The 23,486-nt window shown below is 36.7% G+C and overlaps 1 protein-coding gene across 1 annotated transcript in view; it reads right to left on the reverse strand.

The window, feature by feature from the left end:
- Positions 1–444: 444 nt before the first annotated feature.
- OSBPL11 (oxysterol binding protein like 11) overlaps positions 445–23,486 on the reverse strand; it is an 85,282-nt gene continuing 62,240 nt past the window's right edge. Inside the window, exons 11-13 of the mRNA XM_049628328.1 lie at positions 13,872–14,054; positions 6,711–6,864; positions 445–2,453 (exon numbers count right to left, since the gene is read on the reverse strand). Coding sequence (XP_049484285.1) covers positions 2,388–2,453; positions 6,711–6,864; positions 13,872–14,054 — 403 coding nt within the window. The 3' untranslated portion in view covers positions 445–2,387. The remainder of the gene's footprint in view (positions 2,454–6,710; positions 6,865–13,871; positions 14,055–23,486) is intronic.

The raw sequence follows: 23,486 nt of genomic DNA on the forward strand, positions 1-23,486 counted from the left end.
AAGCCCTGCATCAGGCTCTGTGCTGACACTGCAGAGCCTGCTTGGGATTCTCTCTCTCCCTCTCTCTCTCTGCCCCTCCTCTGCTCACTTGTTCTTTTTCTCTCAAAATAAGTAAACTTAAAAAAAATTTTTTTAAATAAATAAATAAATAAATAAATAAATAAATAAAACTTTGACCCCAAAGAAAAAGATACAAATCAGTGGCAACTGCTGCAAAGATTCATTTCTCTGGCTAATTATCAACAACATGTAGATAAAAAATAAAACAGAAAAGACCTCTAACTCTTGTCTGGTAGATAAGCTGCAGTGAAGTCAAGATGGAGACAAGGTAAAATAATTACCGAAAATTGGTATTATTATTTCACTCTTGTCAAAGAATCAACCCAATATCATGAGATTTCAATTACTTATAAATATATTTTTTTCTTAAGAATTTTTAAAATCATATTTCAATAATTCTTAAAATGGCTCAACAACTGAAGGAAATAAATAAGTATTCAAATGGTTCAAAGAATAAAACAAAATCTCGAGTTTAATTTTACATTCTTGCTCTATTTCCAGGCTATTTAAACATTTTAATTTTTAAAACCTCTTATTGAATATACTTCCTTATCTCCCTAAGAGATTCCTGAGGATAAGAATTTAAAGAAAAAAATCCATGTCCCTCTCAAATGAATAGGGGGCTAACTCCTCTAAACACAAACCTTCTATTTCTTTCCTTTCATAAAACAGACAAAGACATTATTGTTCTCTAGTTTTATTATTTTTCAATTTTCCCAACACATGAACTATAACTCATTTTGAGATTTTTCAGTGCATTTCACAGCAAAAATGAACAAGGGAATCATTAAAATGGTTGTACATAAACCAGTTATTCTCTTATAATTTACAATTTGTTGAAAAAATTATTGTTTTGCTGTTTTCATCCTATTAAACCCTTCAATAAAACACAATTTATCAGAGCACAAAGCTTAAACTTCTTATGATGATGCAAGAGACACAGCCACCTACAATGGCTGATGACTAACAGGTATATGTTACACACACTGATTGGAAGACCACATCAGAAGAAACAGAGTAAGGCACCACTCTTGGAAAATTAAGGTAGCTTGCAGTAACAAGTGTTGAGCACCATAAGTAGGTACTCAATAAATACTTGAATGAATGATGAAAGCCATAATTAGCACTATTCTTTTAGTTGCCAGCAATCCTTCAACCTCAATAAAATACTTATTAAAAAAGAAAAGATTTGTACCTGAATACAACTTCCTGATATCTTTTTTCCTAATATCTTTTCACTTCATATTCTTTCTTCAGCATCTGAGTTTCCTTGAGAAGGAAAGAAAACCATACCATACATGCACTCAGCCACATATATAACTTCTGAATTACTGACAAATATGAATAGTTGTTTTAAATTTGAATGGACAGAGGTAAGATGAAGCATACTTATTCAGAGGGATAGCACATAATACTGGATATTAATCTACAAGTGAAAAAAAGGTAAGGAAAAAAAAAGTAACAGTTTTATTTTTTAAATGTTTGCTTTGTTCTTTAATGCCTCAGTTCTTGAGAAAGGCCAAGATCTCATCATATTGACATGAACACATTTAAAAAATTGTCTCTCAAGTGTAACATTTAATAAAACTAGGTATTGAAAAATGTTCTGAAATTTTTCAAGTCAATGTTGTTTTCAAGTATAATAAAATGCTCAGAAGAAAAAATTCTCCATGGTTATAATTCTAATCAATTTATAAATATACTTTTTAAAAGAGAGTTCCAACAGAGGTGGATAATGGATAAGTTCCTCAGACACAGGCACACAGTCTCTTTGAAGGAACAGAATGCCTTGTTACTACAACCTGGTTGATTTTTTTAACACTGATTTCAGGCACAATGGCTGAATCCACTTCTGGGTCATCGTCCTCCTCCTCTTGGGTTTGTTTGTAAGAGCAGTGAATACTTCAGTTACTGACAGAAAGCAAAGCACAAACTCTGAAAGAGACTTCACTCTTTACTATAAAGAAATCAAAATCACTGAGTTCTCACGCTTATGTGTATCTGCTGCCCCCATGCAAAAATAGGGGATTTAAACCTAACTTTAGGAGTAGGAGCTGGATAAAAGATGAATCATCTAATAATTCACGTGAAAGGTTTTCGGATGATATTGCTCGTATCACATGAACAGGTTGGTGAGAGGCCTGTCGCGCGTCTTCAACACTTTGGTCTTGCTGCAGTTCTGTGGTGCCCTAACAGGGACATTCGGGTTTAGCCAGATTCAGTCTGTGCAATCAGGAAGCAGGTTACTCAGTGCAATGACTCCATTCTGGGAGGGTTTAGGGTAAACAGAGAAGAAGTTCATTTGGTCGAGTCTCAGATAGTGTGTGTCACTCCACAGGCTGTGTTGCTGGAATTGTTTTCCAAAGGGGCTTATGATAAACCCAGCCATCTCCCTGAAACAAGTAGAAAAATAAATTAAAAGATGATTCCTCTAATATTTTCACAATCAGTAACCAAAACTAGAAGCAACATCTTCACTAAGGTGGAATTCTACTGTCACATACATACATACATACATACATACATTTACTTATTTATTTAATTTTTTTCACGTTTACTTATTTTTGAGAGACAGAGACAGAGCGCAAGTGGCGGAGGGGCAGAGAGAGAGGGAGACACAGAATCTGAAGAGGCTCCAGGCTCTGAGCTGTCAGCACAGGGCCCGACACGGGGCTCAAACTCACGAACCACGAGATCATAACCTGAGCCGAAGTCGGTGCTTAACCGACTGAGCCACCCAGGCGCCCCATCTACTGTCACATTTAAAAACAAGAGTTTGGGGCGCCTGGGTGGCGCAGTCGGTTAAGCGTCCGACTTCAGCCAGGTCACGATCTCACGGTCCGTGAGTTCGAGCCCCGCGTCGGGCTCTGGGCTGATGGCTCGGAGCCCGGAGCCTGTTTCCGATTCTGTGTCTCCCTCTCTCTCTGCCCCTCCCCCGTTCATGCTCTGTCTCTCTCTGTCTCAAAAATAAATAAAAAACGTTGAAAAAAAAAATTAAAAAAAATAAAATAAAATAAAAACAAGAGTTTTTGTGATGGAAAAAATCTCTGTGCTTAAGACATCAAATAATGTCTGTGGTTTAGCTAGGATCAGGGGAGAAATTCTGGTCCGGGGGCACCTAGTTGATGCTCCATCACCACTTTATTTGCAGAAGTCATTTGTAGCAATTCTGCCAATTTTGCCAAGACACTGCAGACTTAGCCTCACCCACAGAGTGACAGGCAGCAGGTGGAGCACAAATGGTCATCAAGCTACTAGCCGTTCTCTACTCAACTCTAGTAGTTGAGTATTATTTTCTAGTTCTTTCCCAACTCTACTCCCATTAGTTTTCCCTGGCTCCTGTGAATAGGATACTGCGAGGAGCAAAGTTAGAGTCAGAGAATGAACTACAACCAGAGAAGACCAAGTGAGGAAAAGAAACGCATGAAGCCACATACTGGAGTACAGGACTTGACACAGTTGAGGTCAGGGTAGCTAAGAGTAGAGTTCAGTGTTTATGGGACTAGGCAAAATAAGTCAGATCTGAGGGGACCCTGGGTGGCCCAGTGGGTTAAGCGTCTGGCTTTGGCTCAGGTCATGATCTCACAGTTTGTGGGTTCAAGCCCCATGTCGGGCTCTGTGCTGACAGCTCAGAGCCTGGAGCCTCCTTCATGTTCTGTGTCTCCCTCTTGCTCTGTCCCTTCCCTGCTTGTGTGCTTTCTCAACAATAAATAAACATTAAAAAAATAAATAAAATATAAGTCAGATCTGAAACTGTCTTTAACCCATAGATCCTTCAATTTATTTATACTATATATCTCTATCTATCTATCTATCTATCTCTTCTTATTCCAAAAATGACTTAAGACAAGCAATTACTTGGCTCCTAATGACAAGGACTCACTCTCTCTTTGATTGAATTTCATTAAATGATGAATTCTTTTTTTTTTTCAATTTTTTGATTTTTTTGTTTTTAAAGTTTAGAGACAGAGAAAGAGTGAGTGGGGGAGGGGCAGAGAGAGAGGGAGAGAGAGAATGTCAAGCAGGATCCACACCGTCAGCATGGAGCCTGATGTAGGGCTTGAACTCATAAACCATGAGATTGATCATGACCTGAGTTGAAACCAAGAGTCGGACGCTTAACCGAGCCACCCAGTGCCCCTCTTTTTTTTTTTTTAAAGTTCACTTATTTATTTTAAGAGAGACAGCAGGCATGAGCAAATGGGGGAGAGGCAGAGAGAGAGAGAGAGAATCCCAAGTCGGTTTTGCACTGTCAGTGATGCAGGGCTCAATCCCATGAACCATGAGATCATGACCTGAGCCAAAACCAAGAGTTGGACACATAACCAACTGAGCCACCCAGGCACCCCAGCTCCTTGACTGAATTTTAGTCAGACTCCTTTGAGTTCTCTTCTTGACTAGGCCTCATCCATGGCCTATTGAACCCAGTTTTAGCAAAGAATTTTGATAAGCCAGTTCACTAAGAATCCCCCCTACTCCAAACCCTGATTTCTAAACTCCTCTTCTTCCACCCTTGATATCTAATCAAGTTCCTCCACCTCACCCCCATCCTTGATATTCGACCAAGATTCTCTTTTCCACCCACTCCTTCGCATTTCCACTTGTCCTTGTACTCAGAGTTAAGTATAATACCTCTTCTTTACTACAATAGTCCTGAATGAAGTTTTCCTTGACATTTTTAGTAAGTGTCAGAATAATTTTTCTTTAATAACGGCAACCATTAGGTTGTTTATATTAAATCACCTGGTTGATAATTCTCAACTCCTATAGTACTGTTTTTGAAAAAGATGTAACCATCACAGAACACTAGATTGACAGTGGCTCTTAATAATATCTGTCCAAGGATACATGAGAAGTAGCAACTTTACATGTCATGTTAGTAGCAAGAATTAGGGTGCCTACCTTTTAAAATCTCATTAATTGTACCTTTTTAAAAAAAGATTTTAAGTAATATCTATACCAAACATGGGGTTCAAAACAACCCTGAGGTCAAGAGTTGCATGCTCTATCAACTGAGCCAGTCAGGCGCCCCTATATCTTGCAGCCATTATAGTCGCTCTCAGACACCAGAGTTCACTTTTAATGAATTAGAGAGGTCTTCCCTTAGGAATTCTCTTCCTAGAATCTGTTCCTGATACCTCAGCTTTCTTAATGAGTTTGAAATGAAAAAAACCACAGTTATCAGACTATAGCTTTGAATAATAATTACAAAGTTTTATTTTTTCATCTAAAAGAGCAGATATGTACTTTCTATTATTCCTATCTATGAAAATGACCAATATTTATAATAGATACCCAATGATTAGAAAAATGAAAGTAATGAAGCAACTATAATAAACTTAAACTTATAATAAATAAAAAATAAATGGAGTTTTAAGGTTAATAACTATGCAAAAATCAAAATTAAATTACTTTTTCCAAATTCCTTCCTGATGGACCAATATTAAAATTCAGTGGGCTTCTTTAGACTTGGCTATGGTAAGAAAACTTTTTTTTTTCCTTTTAAGTAGACTCTCTACCCAACATGGGGCTTGAACTAACAACCCCGAGATCAAAAGCTGCATGCTCTTCCCACTGAGCCATCAGGCACCGCTGACAAGAAAAAAAATTTTTTTAATTGAAAAAAAAAAAATGTTTGTTTAATTTTTGAGAGAGAGAAAGAGAGAGAGAGAGAGAGAGCAAGTCAGGGAAGGGCAGAGAGAAAGGAAGAACAGAATACAAAGCAGGCTCCAGGGTCTAAGCTGTCAGCACAGAGCCCAATGCGGGGCTCAAACTCAGGAACAGTGAGATCATGACTTGAGCCAAAATCACACACCAACTGACTAAGCCACCCAGGCGCCCCGAGAAAATTTTTCTTGATAACAGCTCTGGTCTGCAATCATTCACCTTACTCTGAGTTCTACCAGAAACTAATAAACCAAACCAAACAAAAATCTTTAAATTTAGATAAGAATCTGGCAATTATTTGGTCTAGCTGCAAAATCAGTGCATGAAGTCTTCTACCTAAGCCATGGTCTCATATAGAACTAGCGGTGCATTACTATAAAATGTACTCCCCATTATTACTGGATTTTTTTTATTGTTATACAATTCCTTTTTATGTTAAGCTCAAAATTCCTGGTAGTTTGAACCTACCATGGGACTGCTATACAAACTGATAAAAAATTTCTATGTGATAAAGCATATACATATCTGAAGGTTATAATGCATGGTCCCAAGTTTTGGTTTTCTAAGCTGAACACCCCACTTTATTCTTTTTTCTTAAATGTTCCAAAGATTCTAGCCACTGCACTAGCCTTTGTGTAGCCAATTAAGTTTCTCATGTCTCCCTTTAAAATGTAGTCTCTGGAAATGAACAGCAAGTTTCAGTGTAGTTTGAAAGGCAATAAATTGTCAATTGTCTATTCTATTATTGTGACTGGAGATTATGTTAGCATTTTTGTTTGTGGCCAACTTAATCCCAAAATCCATTTCATCTGAACTGCTGGTAAACTATTTCGTTTTGTCAAATTGTGAAAAGTTCCATGAAAAAGCTCACGGTTATGCTGGACTATTTTTAGAAATAAAGATGTCTAAGTGATAACAACTCAAGAAAGCCTAGTAAACTACAGTAGATAACAAGTTTTAGTCTGAAGACATGTAGGACAAACCTCTTTAATAAAATATTTGGTTTTCCAGGGTGTGCCTGTTTCAGTACGATGCCTTTCTTCAGTCCTCTGGCGTTCTTCCAGGGTACGTTTATGCTCTGTGGCTTTCTCGATTTCAGATTCCCTCAGAGAATCTGTCACATTTTTCCACAATCGCCTATAATTTGAAAAAACACACATTTTACATTCTTTAGAAAAATATAATTAAGTAGAACTTATACCTTGAAATTAACAGTAATTTTTAAAAATTGTTTCCTAAATCAGATCTATAATTTCATGCTTATGAGTTATAAGAATACTGACAACTATGTTTCTGATACTAATGTCAAAGATGCTGCTGCTTCTGTTTTCTTTTTAAATTAAGAATAATTTGTATCTTCACAAGTTATAAACATATTGTTTTTTTAAGAAGCTTAGGAAATAATAAGCAAAAAGGTAAATACAGTTTTTAAAAGCTGAAAGGTAAGAGAGACCACTTTCTGCTTCTGGACATGATGAAATAATAGGGACCAGAGTTACCTTCATGCCTTTAATCAAGTAGGAAACCAGACAAAATATATTGAAACAACGGTTTGTAGATATTGAGCAAAAGCCAGTACAGAACACTGATTCCTGTTAATCGGGAAATAAATGAGGGGAGTCCTATGGATGCTCCAACTCACTGACTAGAGTTTATAGGCATAGCAGAGACAGGAAAGCTCAACAAACTCCAAGCAAAAGAAAACTGCAAGATAATTCTTTGGGGGAAAAAACAGTCTGTTCAACAAATGGTGCTGGGACAACTAGATATCTACAAGCAAAAAGAGGACCTTAGACCCTTACCTCATAATACAACTTTTACAAAAGATAGGAGAAAAATCTTTTTTTTTTTTTTTTTAAGTTTGTTTGTTTGTTTAGAGAGATAGCGTGCAAACAGGGGAAGGGGAAGACACAGAAGGAGAGAGAGAATCCCAAGCAGGCTCCGCACTGTCATCACAGAGCCTGATGCGGGGCTCGAACTCACAAACCATGAGATCATGACCTGAGCTGCAATCAAGAGTCGGGATGCTTAACTGAGCCACCCAGGTGCCCGGACAGAAGAAAATCTTTAAGTCTTTGGGTTGGGCAAAGATTTCTTAGATATAATACCAAAACCACAATCCATAAAATAAAACACTGATAATCTCATCTCAGAAAAATAAAACCCTTTATACTGAAAGGAAAAAAAAACCACTAAGAAAATTAAAAAATGAGCAACAAAGAGAAAATATTTGAAAAACACATATCCAATAAAAAAATCTGAATCCAGAATTCACAAAGAACTCCTACAATCCAATAGGAAGACAATCATATATTTCACCAAAGAAGATACACAAATGGCTAATTAATTAGCATATGAAAATATGTTCAACATCATTAGTCATTTGGAACATGTGAATTAAAATCACATTTTAAGACACTATTTCACACCAACTAGAATGGGTATAAGGCAGGCAATAACAAATGTTGATGAGGATGTGAACTGGAACACTTATACATTGCCGGCAGGAATGTAAAAGGATGCAGCCATCTTGGAAATTAGTTTGGCAGTTTCCTGAAAAGTCAAATGTAAAACTTGTAGACAACCCAGCAATTCCACTTTCAGATATTTACCTAGAGAAATGAAAACATAGCCACCCAAAATTTATATGAGAATGTTCATAGTAGTATTAATCATCAAAGTCCAAAACTGGCAATGTCCATCAATTAGTGAATAGATAGGCAAAATGTGGTTCCATATAATGGAATACTATTCAGCAATATAAAAAAATGAACTACCGATACATGCTGTATCATGGATGAACCTTGAAAACATTATGCTAAATGAAAGAAGCCAAGCACAAGGTATCACATATTGTATGATTCCATTCATCTGAAGTGTCCAGAAAAGGCAAATTTATAGAGACAGAAAGTAGGTTCCCTGAGACTAGGGATATGAATGGACATTAACTGTAAGTGGGCATGAGTGATCTCATGGGAGGATGAAGATTGTGAAACTGATTTATGGCAATGACTGCACCATTCAGGAAAGATGCTAAAAATAATTTATACACTTGAAATAGGTGGATTTTATAATATGTAAAATACATCTTGATAAAGTTGTTTTAAAATTTATTTATTTTGAGAGAGAGACAGATACAGAGGGATACAGAGAGAGAGAGAGAGAGAGAGAGAGAGTGAGCGAGCATGTGCAGGGGAGGGGCAGGGAGAGAGGCAGAGAGAGTATCCCAAGCAGGCTCTGCACTGTCAGTGCAGAGCCAGATGCAGGGCTCGAACTCACAAACCGTGAGATCATGACCTAAGCTGAAATCAAGAGTCGGAAGCTTCAGAGACTGAGCCACCCAGGTGCCCCTTGATAAAGTTTATTTAAAGTGGCACTTTTAGTATTAAAGTAGAATTCAAAGCAAGAACTATGACCACAGATAAAGATGATTATTTCATAATGATCAAGGGTTAGTACATCAAGAGACATATAATCCCAAATGTGTATGCCCCTAATACAAAGCTTCAAATAACATGAAGTAAAGACTTACAGAACTACAAAAAGAAATATTCAATTATAATTGGTAGTTTCAATAACTGATCTCAGTTACTGATCTCAACTGAACAAGTACACAGAAAATTAGTAATCACACAGAATGCTAGAAAAATACTATCAACCTACTTGAGCTAATTGATATTTACAGATTACTGTCACCCAACATCAAAAGAATATACATTCTTGCTAAGTGCGCATGAAACATTTACCAAGACAGAATGTATTCAGGGTCATAAATCTCAAAAAACTTGAAGGACTGAAACCATACAAAGTACACCCTTTGGCCAAAATTAAGCTAAATTAAAAATGAATAATGGGAAGATAGCTGGAAATTTTATAAATATTTGGAAATTAAATAATGTTTTACTAAATAACTTCATGAGGGGCACCTGGGTAGCTCGGTTAAGTGTCCTACCTCAGCTCAGATCATGATCTCATGGTTTGTGGGTTCAAGCCCCTCATCGGGCTCTGTGCTGACAGCTCAGAGCCTGGAGCCTGCTTTGGATTCTTTCTGTGTCTCCCTCTCTGCTCCTCCCCTGCTCACACTTTGTGTTCCTCTCTCTCTCTCAAAAACCAACATTAAAAAAAAAAAATTAAATAACTTCATGAGTCACAAGGGAAATTAGAAAATATATATCAAGAATTCGAAAGTTGTGAGATATAGACAAAGCAGACTTAGAAATATATTAAATATATATATTAGGGGAAAAGGAAAAACAATGTCCTAATCAGGGGTCAGACAACTATGGCTGGTTGCCCATTTTTGTGAATAGATTTTTATTGTAACATAGGGATATCTATCTATCCTTTCACTGTTTGTGGCTGCTTTCATGCTACAGTGGTAGAGTTGAGTAGTTGTGGTAGAGACTATCTGGCCCATTAGGCCTAAAATATTTATTCTCTGGCCTTTTATAGAAGTGTGCTGATCCCTGACCCAAGCTTCCCTTTTAAGAAACGAGAAAAAGGAAGAGCAAATGATGCACCAAGTAAGCAGAAAAGAGGAAATAAAAAAGAGCAGAAATCAATGAAGAAAATAGAAATACAGACAAAAACCAATGAAACCAAACACTAGTTCTCTGAGTAAAATTAATAAATCTTTAATCACATTGATTAGGAAAAGAAAATATTACCAACATGAAGAATTAAAGTAGGGACATCACTACAGATCCTACACACATTAAAAGAAAACTAAGGGAATATAACTTATATGCCAATAAATTCGACAAATTAGATTAAATGAATCAATTTCTTGAAAGATACACAAACTGCCAAAGTTCACTCAAGACAACCTCAATATCAATATAAAGGTATTGAATTTGTAGTTAAAAACCTTTCCCTAAAGAAAACAACAGACCAACCAATATCCCCCATGAATGTAGATATAAAAAATCCTTAATAAAATTTTAGCAAAGAGAATCCAGGAGTATCTCTTAAACATCTGCTTTAGGGGTGCTGGGTGGCTCAGTAGGTTAGGCGTCCAACTCTTGTTTTTAGCTCAGGTCATGATCTCACATTTCATGAGACTGGGCCCCCCGTGTCAGGCTCAGTGTTGAGAAGAGTGGAGCCTACTTGGGATTCTCTGTCCCTCTCTTTGCCCCTCCCCCCTCAAAATAAATAAATAAACATTAAAAAAATCTGCTTTAATATAGCTGGATTCTTATAGCTGTTTCTACATTCAGTCTGTTGTGATATGTTGTTTTAGTTAAAGTATATAAAGAAAACCTGGCCTCACACTGATACATAGTTGAAAAGAGAGTATTTTATTTTTTGAAGTTTATTTATTTATTTTGAGAGACAGAGAGAGTGAGCAGGGAGGGGCAAAAAGAGAGGAAGAGAGAGAGAGAATTCCAAACAGGCTCCCCACTGACAGTGCAGAGCCTGATGTGGGGCTTGAACCCATGAACTGTGAGATCATGACCTGACCTGAAACCAAGAGCCAGATGCTTAATCAACTGAGCCACCCAGGCGCCCCTAGATTGCACATATAAGTGAGATCATACAGTATCTGTCTTTTTGACTTATTTCACTTAGCATGATACCTTCAAGGTCCATCCATGTTGTCACAAATGGCAGGATTTCCTTCTTTTTTATGGTTGAATAAAATTCCACTGTATATATATACTGTAACTTCTTTTTTAAGTTTTTTAAAAATATTTTTTTAGTAATCTCTACACTCAACATGGGGCTCAAACTTACAACCCTGACATCAAGAGTTGCATTTTCTTACAACTCAGCCAGCCAGGTGCCCGTATATACTACAACTTCTTTATCCATTCATCTGTTGATGGACACTTAGGTTACTTCTTCCTATCTACCTACCTTCTTGTCTGTCTATCTATCTACCTATCTTCCACTGTCTCCCACCTATACCTTTTTATTATTTTATTTTTTCATTTTATTTATTTTTTCATAATGATAAGTGTACTTTTTAATCCCCATCTTCTATTTTTCCAACCCTGTCCCCTTCCTCCCTTCTGGTAACCATCAGTTTGTGCTCTATAGCTAAGAGTCCGTTTCTTGGTTTGTCTTGTTTTCCCTTTACTCATTTGTTTCTTAAATTCCACACACGAGTGAAATCATATGGTATTTGTCTTTCTCTGACTAACTTACTTTGCTTAGCATTATACTCTCCAGCTCCATCCATGTCATTGCAAATGGTAAGATTTCATTCTTTTTTATGGCTGAATAATATTCCATTGCATACACATAACCAAATCTTCTTTATCCATTCATCTATTGATGGACACTTGGGCTGCTTCCATAGTTTGGCTATTGTAAATAATACTGCTATAAACATAGGGAAGCATGTACCCCTTTGAATTAGTGTTTCTGTATTTTGGGGGTAAATACCCCATAGTGCGATTACTGGATCATAGGGTAGTTCTATTTTTAATTTTCTGAGAAAACTCCATACTGTTTTCCATAGTGGCTGCACCAGTTTGCATTCCCACCAACCGTGTACAACGGTTCCTTTTTTTCCACATCCTTGCCAACACTTGTTGTATCGGTCCTTTATATATTTTAGATACTAACTCTTTATTGGATATGTCATTTGCAAATTTCTTCTACCATTCAGTAGGCTGCCTTTCATTTTTGTTGATTGTTTCTTTTGCTGTGCAGAAACTTTTCACTTGGATGTAGTCCCAATAGTTTATTTTTGCTTTTATTTCCCTTGCCTCAGGAGACATATCTATGAAAATGTTGCTATGGATGATGTCAGAGAGATTACTGCCTGTGCTCTCTTCTAGGACTTTTATGGTTTCAGGTCTCATATTTAGGTCTTTAATCCATACGTCGTTTCCATTTAAATTTTATTATTAGTCAAAAATACTGCCAATTGTTTTCCTTGAAGTGTCATGTTCAGATCATCTATTTATAAGAAAAATGTCTGCCCAATACTGAAATTAGAATAGTCATGGTTTGCCATTCATTTAAGTAGAAATGGTGTTTTATGAAAACAGAAATTAATTCAGCTTATAACTCAAACAACTGCACAAGTGCTTTTCCTCCGGATAACTACCGTACTTCAGTATCTACCAGCAGTGCTTTATGCATACTCCCAATCTGTCATGTAGAATAGTAAAAAGATGGGTCCTCAATGATACAGATTTAATGAAACCAACAATCTATACTGCTTTTTCAAGGACTTTTTTTTTTTAAAAAACCTGGCATCTTAAAAAAAATGCAAGTACATGGGCAGTGAAGAACACAATGACTGTGTACAGTTTTGTGCCACTGCCTTGATTACTCTAAGGCCCAGCAGTGCTACCCACAACTTCTGATGCACCATCAGTGCAAGTGCCAACAGAATGAAAGGGCAAATAGCATCGTGGCATTATTATGAAAATAAAATTGAACTTATAAACCTTGTTAAAAAATCTCAAGGACCGTAGGGGGTCCATAGACCAAACCTTAAGAACCTCTCCTTTTGAATCACTATATTGTACACCTAAAACTAATTTCACAATGTATGTTAACTATACTGGAATTAAAATAAAATAGAAACAACTTCTCCTTTAAGGTAAACTCCAAAAGAAAAATTTTCCCCAATCATTACTTTTTTATTTCTAAATGCAATCTGAGTCTTTGGTTAATGGGTATTTAATTCCTTTATGTATATAGTAATAAATAGTTTAGTTCTACTTACATGATCTGAACTTAAGATGTTTAATGCTTCCTTGTATTTCACTTTTTCTTTTTTAAATTGATACAACAATACTTCCACAGGATATAAAATTTAAATAGTTCAAAAGGGGATTCTATGAAAGATTAAGTCTCTTTCCTATCCTACATCCCAGTACTCCTCTCCAGAAGCAACCACTATTTTTCATTTTCTTAGTGAGCATTTTTTTTCTCCTTTTGTGAACTGCCTCTTTATGTCCTTTGTCCATTTTTCTAATGGGGTACTTATTTTCTTGTTAATAATTTGTAAACGTTTTTATGATAAGGATAGTAATCTTTTGACTATTAAATATTGTAATATTTTTGCCCAGCTTACAAATGCAAACTGGTGAAGTGACCTGCCTAAGGTTGCAAATTAGTGAAAAGGCTTCGATTAAGATCCAGAGCTTCTGACTCTTTCTTGTATGGATGTAAGGATAACATACCTGGATTCAAATGGATCTTGCTTCTCCAGAGGTCTTACTCTTTTCCTTGTTACTGCCAACTTAGTTAAATCCACATACTTTGTCTCTCCATTGCTATAAGTGAACTCAAGAACACTATTCCATTCGCCTTGCACTCTGCATACCACAGTATTGGTGATGTTGTGCTTTACTTCACCTGTAACCCTAGAAGCAGGTAAAAAATAAAGATATGCTCTAATAAGTGAAACTGGGCTTATTCTTAGAACTCTGAAACCTATAAACGTACCTTCTGAATTGTTTAAATTGGGTATACAGCTCACTTCAGTTTGTCAGTGCCAAAGTCAGACTCTGTAAATCCCATGAGAGCTTACTAGGTAATTTTTTCAAATAATATCAACTTTAATCTTTTTTTCTAAGTTTATTTACTTTGAGAGAGACAGTGTGAGTGGGGGAAGGGCAGAGAGAGAGGGAGGGAGAGAATCGCAAGCAGGCTCCCAGGCTGTCAGCAAGAAATGTAAGATCATGACCTGAGCCCATACCAAGAGTCTGATGCTTAACCAACTGAGCCACCCAGGTGCCTCTCAACTTTAATGTTCAGAAAGAATACTGGGAATCAAACCAGAGACTAAGTTACCATGAATGATCACAAGGTGTGATCTTTAAATGTTTGCTACAAACAAAACTATTATAATATTAAAACTAAACAGAAATATAAAAAATATTAACATTTTTATTATGGTTTTAAGATGTTACAACATTACAATTGAAATGTTTTTTAAAAACTAGTCTTGTTTACTTAAATTTTAGTCCTATTTACTAGTCTTATTTACTTAAAAGTTTAGGGGCGCCTGGGTGGCTCAGTTGGTTAAGCGTCCAACTTTGGCTCAGGTCATGATCTCATGGCTCGTGAGTTCGAGCCCCGTGTCGGCCTCTGTGCTGACAGCTCAGAGCCTGGAGCCCGCTTCAGATTCTGTGTGTGTGTGTGTCTCTCTCTCACTGCCCACTCACACTCTGTCTGTCTCTCTCAAAAACATGAGAGAGGGATTCTGTGTCTCCCTCCCTCTCTCAAAAAAATAAATACACATTAAAAAAAAAAGTTTGAGGTCCCTATATTTGAATTTCTGGGTATGTTGATTTTGTATAAAATCACATAAGCCTAACTTTAAATTAAATATAGAAACCAGCTAAACCAATAAGAGGTTGAAAAATAGAAAAAATAAATTAAAAATTTTAATATTCTCTTGCCAAAACAGAAAAATTAAAAGAGTACCAGTATACAAAAATTATCATCATTGACACAGAACTCAGAGAGAACTCAAACACTACTGTTGAAAGTTTAATGAAGAGTTATCTGGCCAGTGTATCAACAGACAGGATGCAGTTCAAATGAAGATCGGAATAAACAGGTCTAATTATTTTTAATGAAGTGTTTTGTGTTCACTGTAGGACACAAGAAACAACAGGGTCAGATAAGATAGAGGTTCAGAACTTAGAGAACAGTGGGCAAGTGTTAGGGTCTAATCAGTGCATCAGTGATTGCGGTTTATCTGGATTCAAAAGCAATCCACAGGACCAAAGCCCAGAGGTTCAGGCTACAGGAACCCTAAGTAGCAGTTGTCAGGTATAAGCCAAGAACCTAAGAACCAGAAAGACACAGCAGAATTTAGGGCGCCCATAGCTTTCAAACAGGCTAAGTTAATTAAAGGTCTGCAAACTCAGAACTCAAGGCAGAGATATAGGGGCCAAAAAGCAAATGATCAATGAACCAGATTTTGGAGATTAAGGTAAGAGAGGTTTGGAAACCAACAGCAAACCAAATATCCAAAATCAAAAGTTAGGCATAACTCTAGCTCACTAGATACAAAGAACACCATGACTACAAGTGTGCCTGATTACAATAGAGGTGGGAACTCAGTTATATTTCAAAGTATAGTAAAACCTTGGCTTGCGAGCATAATTCGTTCTGGAAACATGCTTATAATCCAAAGCACTTGTATATCAAAGCGAATTTCCCCGTAAGAAATAATGGAAACTCAGATGATTTGTTCCACAACCCAAAAATATTCATACAAAAGTGATTACAATACTGTAATAGAACACAAAATAATTAAGAAAATACAAAATATAAAGAAAAATAAACACATTAACCTGTACTTATCTTTAAAAACCTTCATGGCTTGTGTGAGGGAGATAAGAGAGAGGAGGGTTATTGTGCAGGACTTTCACTATCACTAATGGAATCACTGTTATGTATTGGCTCAATGGAATCTTTTTCTGCATCAGGGCCATTGTATATGCTTGCATGGATGTTGACTACAGTATAGTATTAATAAACTCTTGCCATATATTGTATTTAATCCAACTGGCAATAAGGCAGCAGAGGAAAGGGTCTATATCTGCAGGCAGCCTGACCTAGAATGAAGCAAAGCATTCCTAAGCTTACTCTTGTATGGAAAAGCAAAGGACTGTCCATAGGTGGTTTGAAGTGACAAAAAATACACTAATGCCAGTTGTGGGCACCTTCCAACATTCTGAAAATCACTGATTTCTGCCAAACACTACAGCCTGAGACCGAGCACCTGAACATGCGAGACGATCACCACAATTCCACAGCAAGCAAGAAAGAACCATTGGCTCAGTTGTGATCATGTGACATTCGGCATCATGTACCACTCGTATTGCAAGACATCACTCATTTATCAAGTTAAAATTTATTAGAAATGTTTGCTCGCTTGCAGAACACTCACAGAACAAGTTACTCGCAATCCAAGGTTTAACCGTATATAAATTTAAATAATTCTACTGCTAAGGGCTTCTTGCCTGACTGAATATTTCTTGTGATGTCCATGTTTCCTCTCTGATCCCACTTGCCAACATTGTTCCCTTCTTTGGAAATTTGTTTCCAACCAAACAGGATATGAGGAGATGACACAGAACACTTATCTCTTCTCTTTTCCATCCATACATACCCAGAATGAGATAGATAGACAGATAGATAGATAGATAGATAGATTTTTTTTTAATTTGTTTATTTTGAAGGGGGCGGGAGAGCAAGTGAGGGAGGGGCAGAGAGGAAGGAGAGAGGCTGTCACTCCCAACACTGTCACTGTCAGTGCAGAGCCCAACACGGGGCCCGAACTCACAAACCACAAGATCATTAACAGACTAAACCACCCAAACACCCTCAGAACTATGTTCTGAGAATTAAGGGACCATAATCTGGTCCTCACTTGATCTATAACTCCCATAGCACAATCTCTCAAGTTATCATGATCTCCCTCACATGCCTTTCCATTCAACAAATAGCAAACCCTAGGTCCCTGTTCATGCTGGGGTGTTGTCAGTTAGTGCAGCTACATGGTAAGAGCGGCACGAAGAGAACTGGGGCAGGGAACAAGAATTACACATACGAGAGGTGGGCCATTTCCATTCCTTTGCATGAGAAATATGCAAAAGCAACACAAGGAGGAAGAAGGGCCTTGCCTCATTCTGCTTATAATTCTTCATAACGGCCTAATGCAGGGTTGGCAAAGTTCTTCTGTAAAGGACTGGGAAGTAAATTATCAGGATTTGCAGGTCAGACTGTCTCTGTCACAACTGCTTAACTCTGTCACTGTTGCATGAAAGCAATTACAGACAATAAGTAAATGACTATCTAAATATATAAAGCATGTAGATCTAGATCTTGTATCAACCAATAACATTGAATATGGTCCTTAAGATACTAAGCAAAAAGCTACATCTTAAGTTATTATCCTATTCATCTCTAAAGTGAGGATGATTGATAACTGATAAGGCATTTGTTCTCTCACTTTCTAAAAACGTGATATCAAGTTAGCCTTTTATGTGGTCTAGACTCTAGCTCTACAGCTACTTGGAATACCAGAAAATCATTGAATATATTAACTTGGCTTCATATACAAAGTTTTTATTGACTGGGGGTGCCAGGCTAGCTCAGTTGGTGGAGCATGCAACTCTTGATCTCAGGATTGTGAATTTGAGCCCCATATTGGGTATAAAGATTACTTAAAAACAAACAAAAAAAATCTTAAAAAAAAAAAAAAGTTTTTATTGATTGAAAGTTAAGACTTTAGCTTTGGGTTTTATTGATATATATCTGAAATGCTTACCTGAAGGATAATTACATTTTATGCAGAACTACTGAAGAAGACACTATTATGTTTCTAAATGCCACTATATAAGGATACCTGCAACACATCCCTTTAAAATTTAATACCAGGAAAATAGTTTGTCTTTTCTCGAAAAAGTGATAGGCTTCCTTTATCAGACAATGAGATATATGTTGAACATCATGTTTCTTTTTTTTACTTCAACATATGAGTCAGAATCAAATTTTATTTTCAGGGGTGCCTGGGTAGCTCAGTCAGTTAAGCATCTGACTCTTGATTTCGCCTCTGGTCGTGATCTCATGGTTCATGGGATTGAGCCCCACATCCATGCTGTCAGCACAGGGCCTACCTGGGATTCTCTCTCTCCCTCAAAATAAATAAGTAAACTATAAAAATTTTTTTATTTTCAGGTATAGTAATTATCTAATCTCCTTTCCAATGCTATGATTATTATAATAATAGACTGTTTTTAACTGTCTATTATATATGACATTTTCCCTAAAAGCTTTACAAATGGTTTCCAAAGATAGGGTGCTGGATTCTAATACTACACTGAAAGCTTCTTGAAGGCAGAGATGGTCTTTCTTTCTATTCTGTATCTCCTGCATGCAGAAAAGTATGTCACTTAGCAGACAGTTCATGTCATCTTAATATCATACCACTAGATAGACAGATAGATAGAATGCTATGTCTATTTATCTATATTGATAATTCTGACTTAGCTTTAGGATGATTTATATGATCATCATCATCTTAAAGTGAGTGTGGAAAATCTGATTAGGAGAGGACATGGGCATGCGGAATAGTTAAGTAGGCTCACTTGGCTGCATTGGAGAGAGTTGTGGAAAATGAGGGAGTAAGGGAAGACAAGTGGAAGATAATATATTTATATCAAATGCAGACAGCAGATAATGTGTCTGCTCTGATAGCAGATAGCAGTAAAAAACTAGGCTGTCTAAGGAGGAAGGCATGAAAGAAAGCCTTCATTATAATATTGTATCAACAGTAGAGAGATATGTTTCTAATAGGAATCTTTTAAATGAGAAATTAGGTGAAACCACCAGTCTTGAGAGAGATCAGAATGGAAAAAATTAGGAAACTTCAGAGTCAGCTAAAAGTATCCCTCAAGAATTATGGACAGAATGTATATATGCATGCAAAGGAGAGAAAGAGACTGTTAGAGAAAAGGGTAGTACTTCCAAGTGACAGAAAAATCAAATGAATGTGGCATCGTAGACAGGTAAAGAATATGAAGGGGGAAAAGAAGCCAATTTAAGTAAGAGATTGAAACAAGCAAAAGAGTAAATATGATGACTGACCATTAACAAAAATGAGGATATCTATTTGAAATTTTTAGGGGTCTTCAAGAAATCAAAATATGAAAACCAGGTATCAAAAGCCAGTAAGTCTTTTAAAATGCTATTAGATGCTTCCTCTAGGAATCCAGCTGCCAAGGTGGAAGAAGCCCCAGTCACACAGAAAGGCCACATGAGGGTCCTCTGAATGACAGACTCAGCTGTGATCCTGGTCAACCAGGATCCAGGCAGCCAGATCTGCTGCCTCCCACTTGAGTGAGCTACCTTGGATATCTAGCTAGGTCAAGCCCTTAGATGGCTGAAGCCTCAACCAATATCCAACTGTAACAACATGAAAAACACAATGAGAGAATCACCCAGCTGAACCTAGTCAGTCCACAGAACTGTGAAAGATAATAAATTGCTGTTTTAAGCACTTACATTTTAGAGAAGTTCATTAACTGGTAGTAAATAACTAGGATGTCATCCAAAGCTATCTTAGATGCCCCTGATCCTCTACATCCTGTTAGTTACTCCTTGAAGGGTCACCTCTGCATGTCTGTCTGGCCTCCTTTCTTCTACTCTCTCTTCACTCCCTTTACCCTCCAGTTCATTCTTCATCTGCCACCAGACAGGTGTTTTAAAAAATAAATACTTAAAATATATCACTTCCAGAAACAAAATTACTTATAATGTATTCTCGTCAAAAATATGTAACCTGAACCTAAAACAAACAAAACAAAAACGAATCATCAGGCATTCTATAAAATTGCCCTGTAGTCTACAAAAAAATGTTGTAAGAGACAAAGAAAAGCTAAGGAAATATTCCAGAAGACTAAAGGGATGTAACATTGACATGAATGCAAGATTTTTCAGGAGAAAAAATATTGCTGATTATTTGGAAAATTAACAAAATTTAATACGGACTATATATCAGATAACAGTATTGTATTTCTTGAATTTGACAACTGTTCTGTGAGTGTAGGAGAGAATTTCCTTGTTCTTAGGAAATTCAGACTAACATACCTTTAACACAGATGTTTAACTCTCAAATGTTTCAGGAATAATAAGAAGTATATATATAGAGAGAAAAAGACTTTGATAAAGCTAATGAGGCAAAATGCTAGCAACTAGGCCAAGGATATATGAGAGTTTGTACAACTCTTCTGTAGGTTTGAAATGATTTCAAAATAAAAGATAAAAATAATTAAATAACATGCTTATTTACTATTTCCATGCTTAAAATTTTAATTGACTCCCCCACTGCCTTCAAAATAAGGATCAGATTTGCCAGCAAAATAATATACTGTATTCTTATATCAAAGTTAAAAGATATATTCAAAAGGCAAGGATTGAACAGGAATATAAATAAACATACTTAATTGAAAGTAAAAAAAATTATGACCCGGGTTCAATTTTATAGTTTAGATCCAAATTCCAATACAACTTTCTGTGTATGTTGGTGTTTATAAGCCTCAGTATCTCCTGACAGACTGATCCCCACTGCCCTAGCATCTGGTACTAATGTTAAAATATCTACTGATTTACTCCTACCTGGGTCTCTAGTATTTTCATTTCAGTTACTATCAACTATCTGGCATTGAGTAGAATATACTAACACCAAAACTACTTTCTTAGTTTTTCATGTCTTTGAAAATGATTGTTAAATAAAGAAGTTAAACTCAAAGAAGAGAAAAATGAAGACAGCCTGCAAGAGCTATTTTCAAACCTCTGCTGGGCTGTCCTAGAGGAGGAAAGGGGATATCAACTGAGTGAAGCTCTAAAAAACTCAGACCTAAGAGTTCCTATCTAAAAAGTTAACCAGTAATGTATTAAAGGATCATTGGGAATAGGTATGATTTGACAGAGTGAACTAGATTCTATCTCCAAGAAGAGAGAAACTCATGCTCAATCATATTTCCAAATAAAATTGCACGAATATTTACAGATCACTTACTATGTACACAGCACTGTACAGATGCAATGGAAGGCCCAAAACAGTACAGTTCTGTCAAAAAGCTTACAGCCATGTTGGGGAAATTAGACCAACCAATCAAGAAAATAAATTTGTGTATAAATAACTTTTTTTTTTTTTTTTTTTTTTTTTAATGTTTTTAGGGGCAGCTGGGTGGCTCAGTTGGTTAAGCACCTGACTTCGGCTCAGGTCATGATCTTTCAGTCCGTGAGTTCAAGCCCCACATTGGGCTCTGTGCTGACAGCTCAGAGCCTGGAGCCTGCTTCAGATTCTGTGTCTCTCTCTCTCTCTCTCTTTGCCCCTCCTCTGCTTGTGCTCTGTCTCTCTCTCTCTCAAAAATAAACATTAAAAAAATTTTTTAAATGTTTTTACAGGTAATATGAGTCCTGTAGGATTTCAAATAACACACATACAGGTATACATGCACATATATGCACATGCACACATATATGCACATACACATAAACTCTCAGAATGAAGTTTCAGAGACCAAAAATAGTTTGCAAAAAAGACAATTAAAATTGCTCCATGTCTCCTTATCCAGAAAATAATACTTATGAAAAAAATGACATGCCACTAAGAAATGTATCAGTGTCACTGACAATAAACAGTGCTGGCTTTGGAAGATTTATCACTGTAGTTGTTTTCCCCTAAGCATTCTACTCAAGCATATACACTGAGGAATACTTTCACCAAGGCAAGAATGTTATAGGGATATCCATTTCAGCTCTAACTTCATAGAAATAAGAGGAGTCCGAAGGGACTGCTTGCCTCATGCACTGTGAGTTCTGTACTAACGATGTTTCAACACAGACTGAACAAATCAGTTATCAGGCGTGTTGCAAAGGGATATATGCACGTAATAAATGTTGGTCTTGTGACTTCTAAAGCCCTTGCTGGTTGTAAGGTTCGAATCCTGTGATTACTATGATGGGAGAAGTTAAGTAGAAGTGCATAGAGCAAAGTATTAACCATATTATTACCTTCTCTAAGGATAAGAGGTGACCATTCTGACAATGTCTAGTGGTTATGTTTGGGTAATGTGTGTGTGTGTATGTGTGTGTTTTAATTCTCTGCTTTAGTGTTTTGAAATATTTAGTGTTTGAAACATTTATAAAGGGCCATTCAATGTCTGGGGACCGATCAATCTTTCTTTCCACTTCTAAAATTGTTAAGTACCAGTTGTCTAAGAATGAAAAAGTAAAATTGCTATATGCAATTGAAAGTCTCAAACATGGCTGCAGGGAGTGTGCTTTGGTAATAATCACTTAAGAAAACTGTTTGGCAGCACCTACTCAAGTTCAACTTCCATCCCCTATGACTCAGCAATTCTCCTTTGGGTATCTATCCAACAGAAATTCATACATATATTCACTACACAATGTTCTAGTAGCACCATTTATAATGGCCCCAAATTGCAAACTACTCAAATGCCCATCAACATTAGAATGAATAAGTGAATTGTGACAGTCATGCAATGTAATACAATCCTCAGTGAGGAGAATGAACTATGCTACATATGGATGAATCTCAAAAGCATAATGTTCAGCAAAAAGAGAAATATGAAAGAACACATAGTGTATGATTTCATTATTATATAGATTTCAAAAACAGGCCAGACTAATCAATGGTATTAGAAGTCAGGAAAGTGGCTACCCTAGGAAGAAGGGGTGTAAGTGGTGTGTGTGTGTGTGTGTGTGTATAACTGTAAGAGGGCATGAGGAGGATCTCTAGGATGCTGGTAATGTTCCATGTCTAGATCAAAATGCTCAAATTTTCACTTTGTGAAAATCATCAACAAGGTATGTATTTTTCGATAAAGAGTTTATAGACAGAGAAAACTAACCCTACTTTAGGGACAGTTAGAATAGATACCAAGGGGGGTGCCTGGGTGGCTCAGTCGGTTAAGCGTCCAATCTCAAGGCTTGTGAGTTTGAGTTTCTTGTCAGGCTCTGTGCTGACAGCTCAGAGCCTGGAACTCGCTTCGGATTCTGTATCTCCCTCTCTCTCTCTGCTCTTACCTCACTCATGCTCTGTCTTTCCTTCAAAAATAAATAAACATTAAAAAAAATAAATGAATATCAAGGGCTTAAGGAAAAGAGACAGTATCCTTTTGTTTTTTTTTCTTTTTTTTTTCAATATATGAAATTTATTGCAAATTGGTTTCCATACAACACCCAGTGCTCATCCCAAAAGGTGCCCTCCTCAATACTCATCACCCACATGGGAGACAGTA

This window comes from Panthera uncia, chromosome C2, assembly GCF_023721935.1.
Source record: "Panthera uncia isolate 11264 chromosome C2, Puncia_PCG_1.0, whole genome shotgun sequence".
NCBI lineage: Eukaryota > Metazoa > Chordata > Mammalia > Carnivora > Felidae > Panthera > Panthera uncia.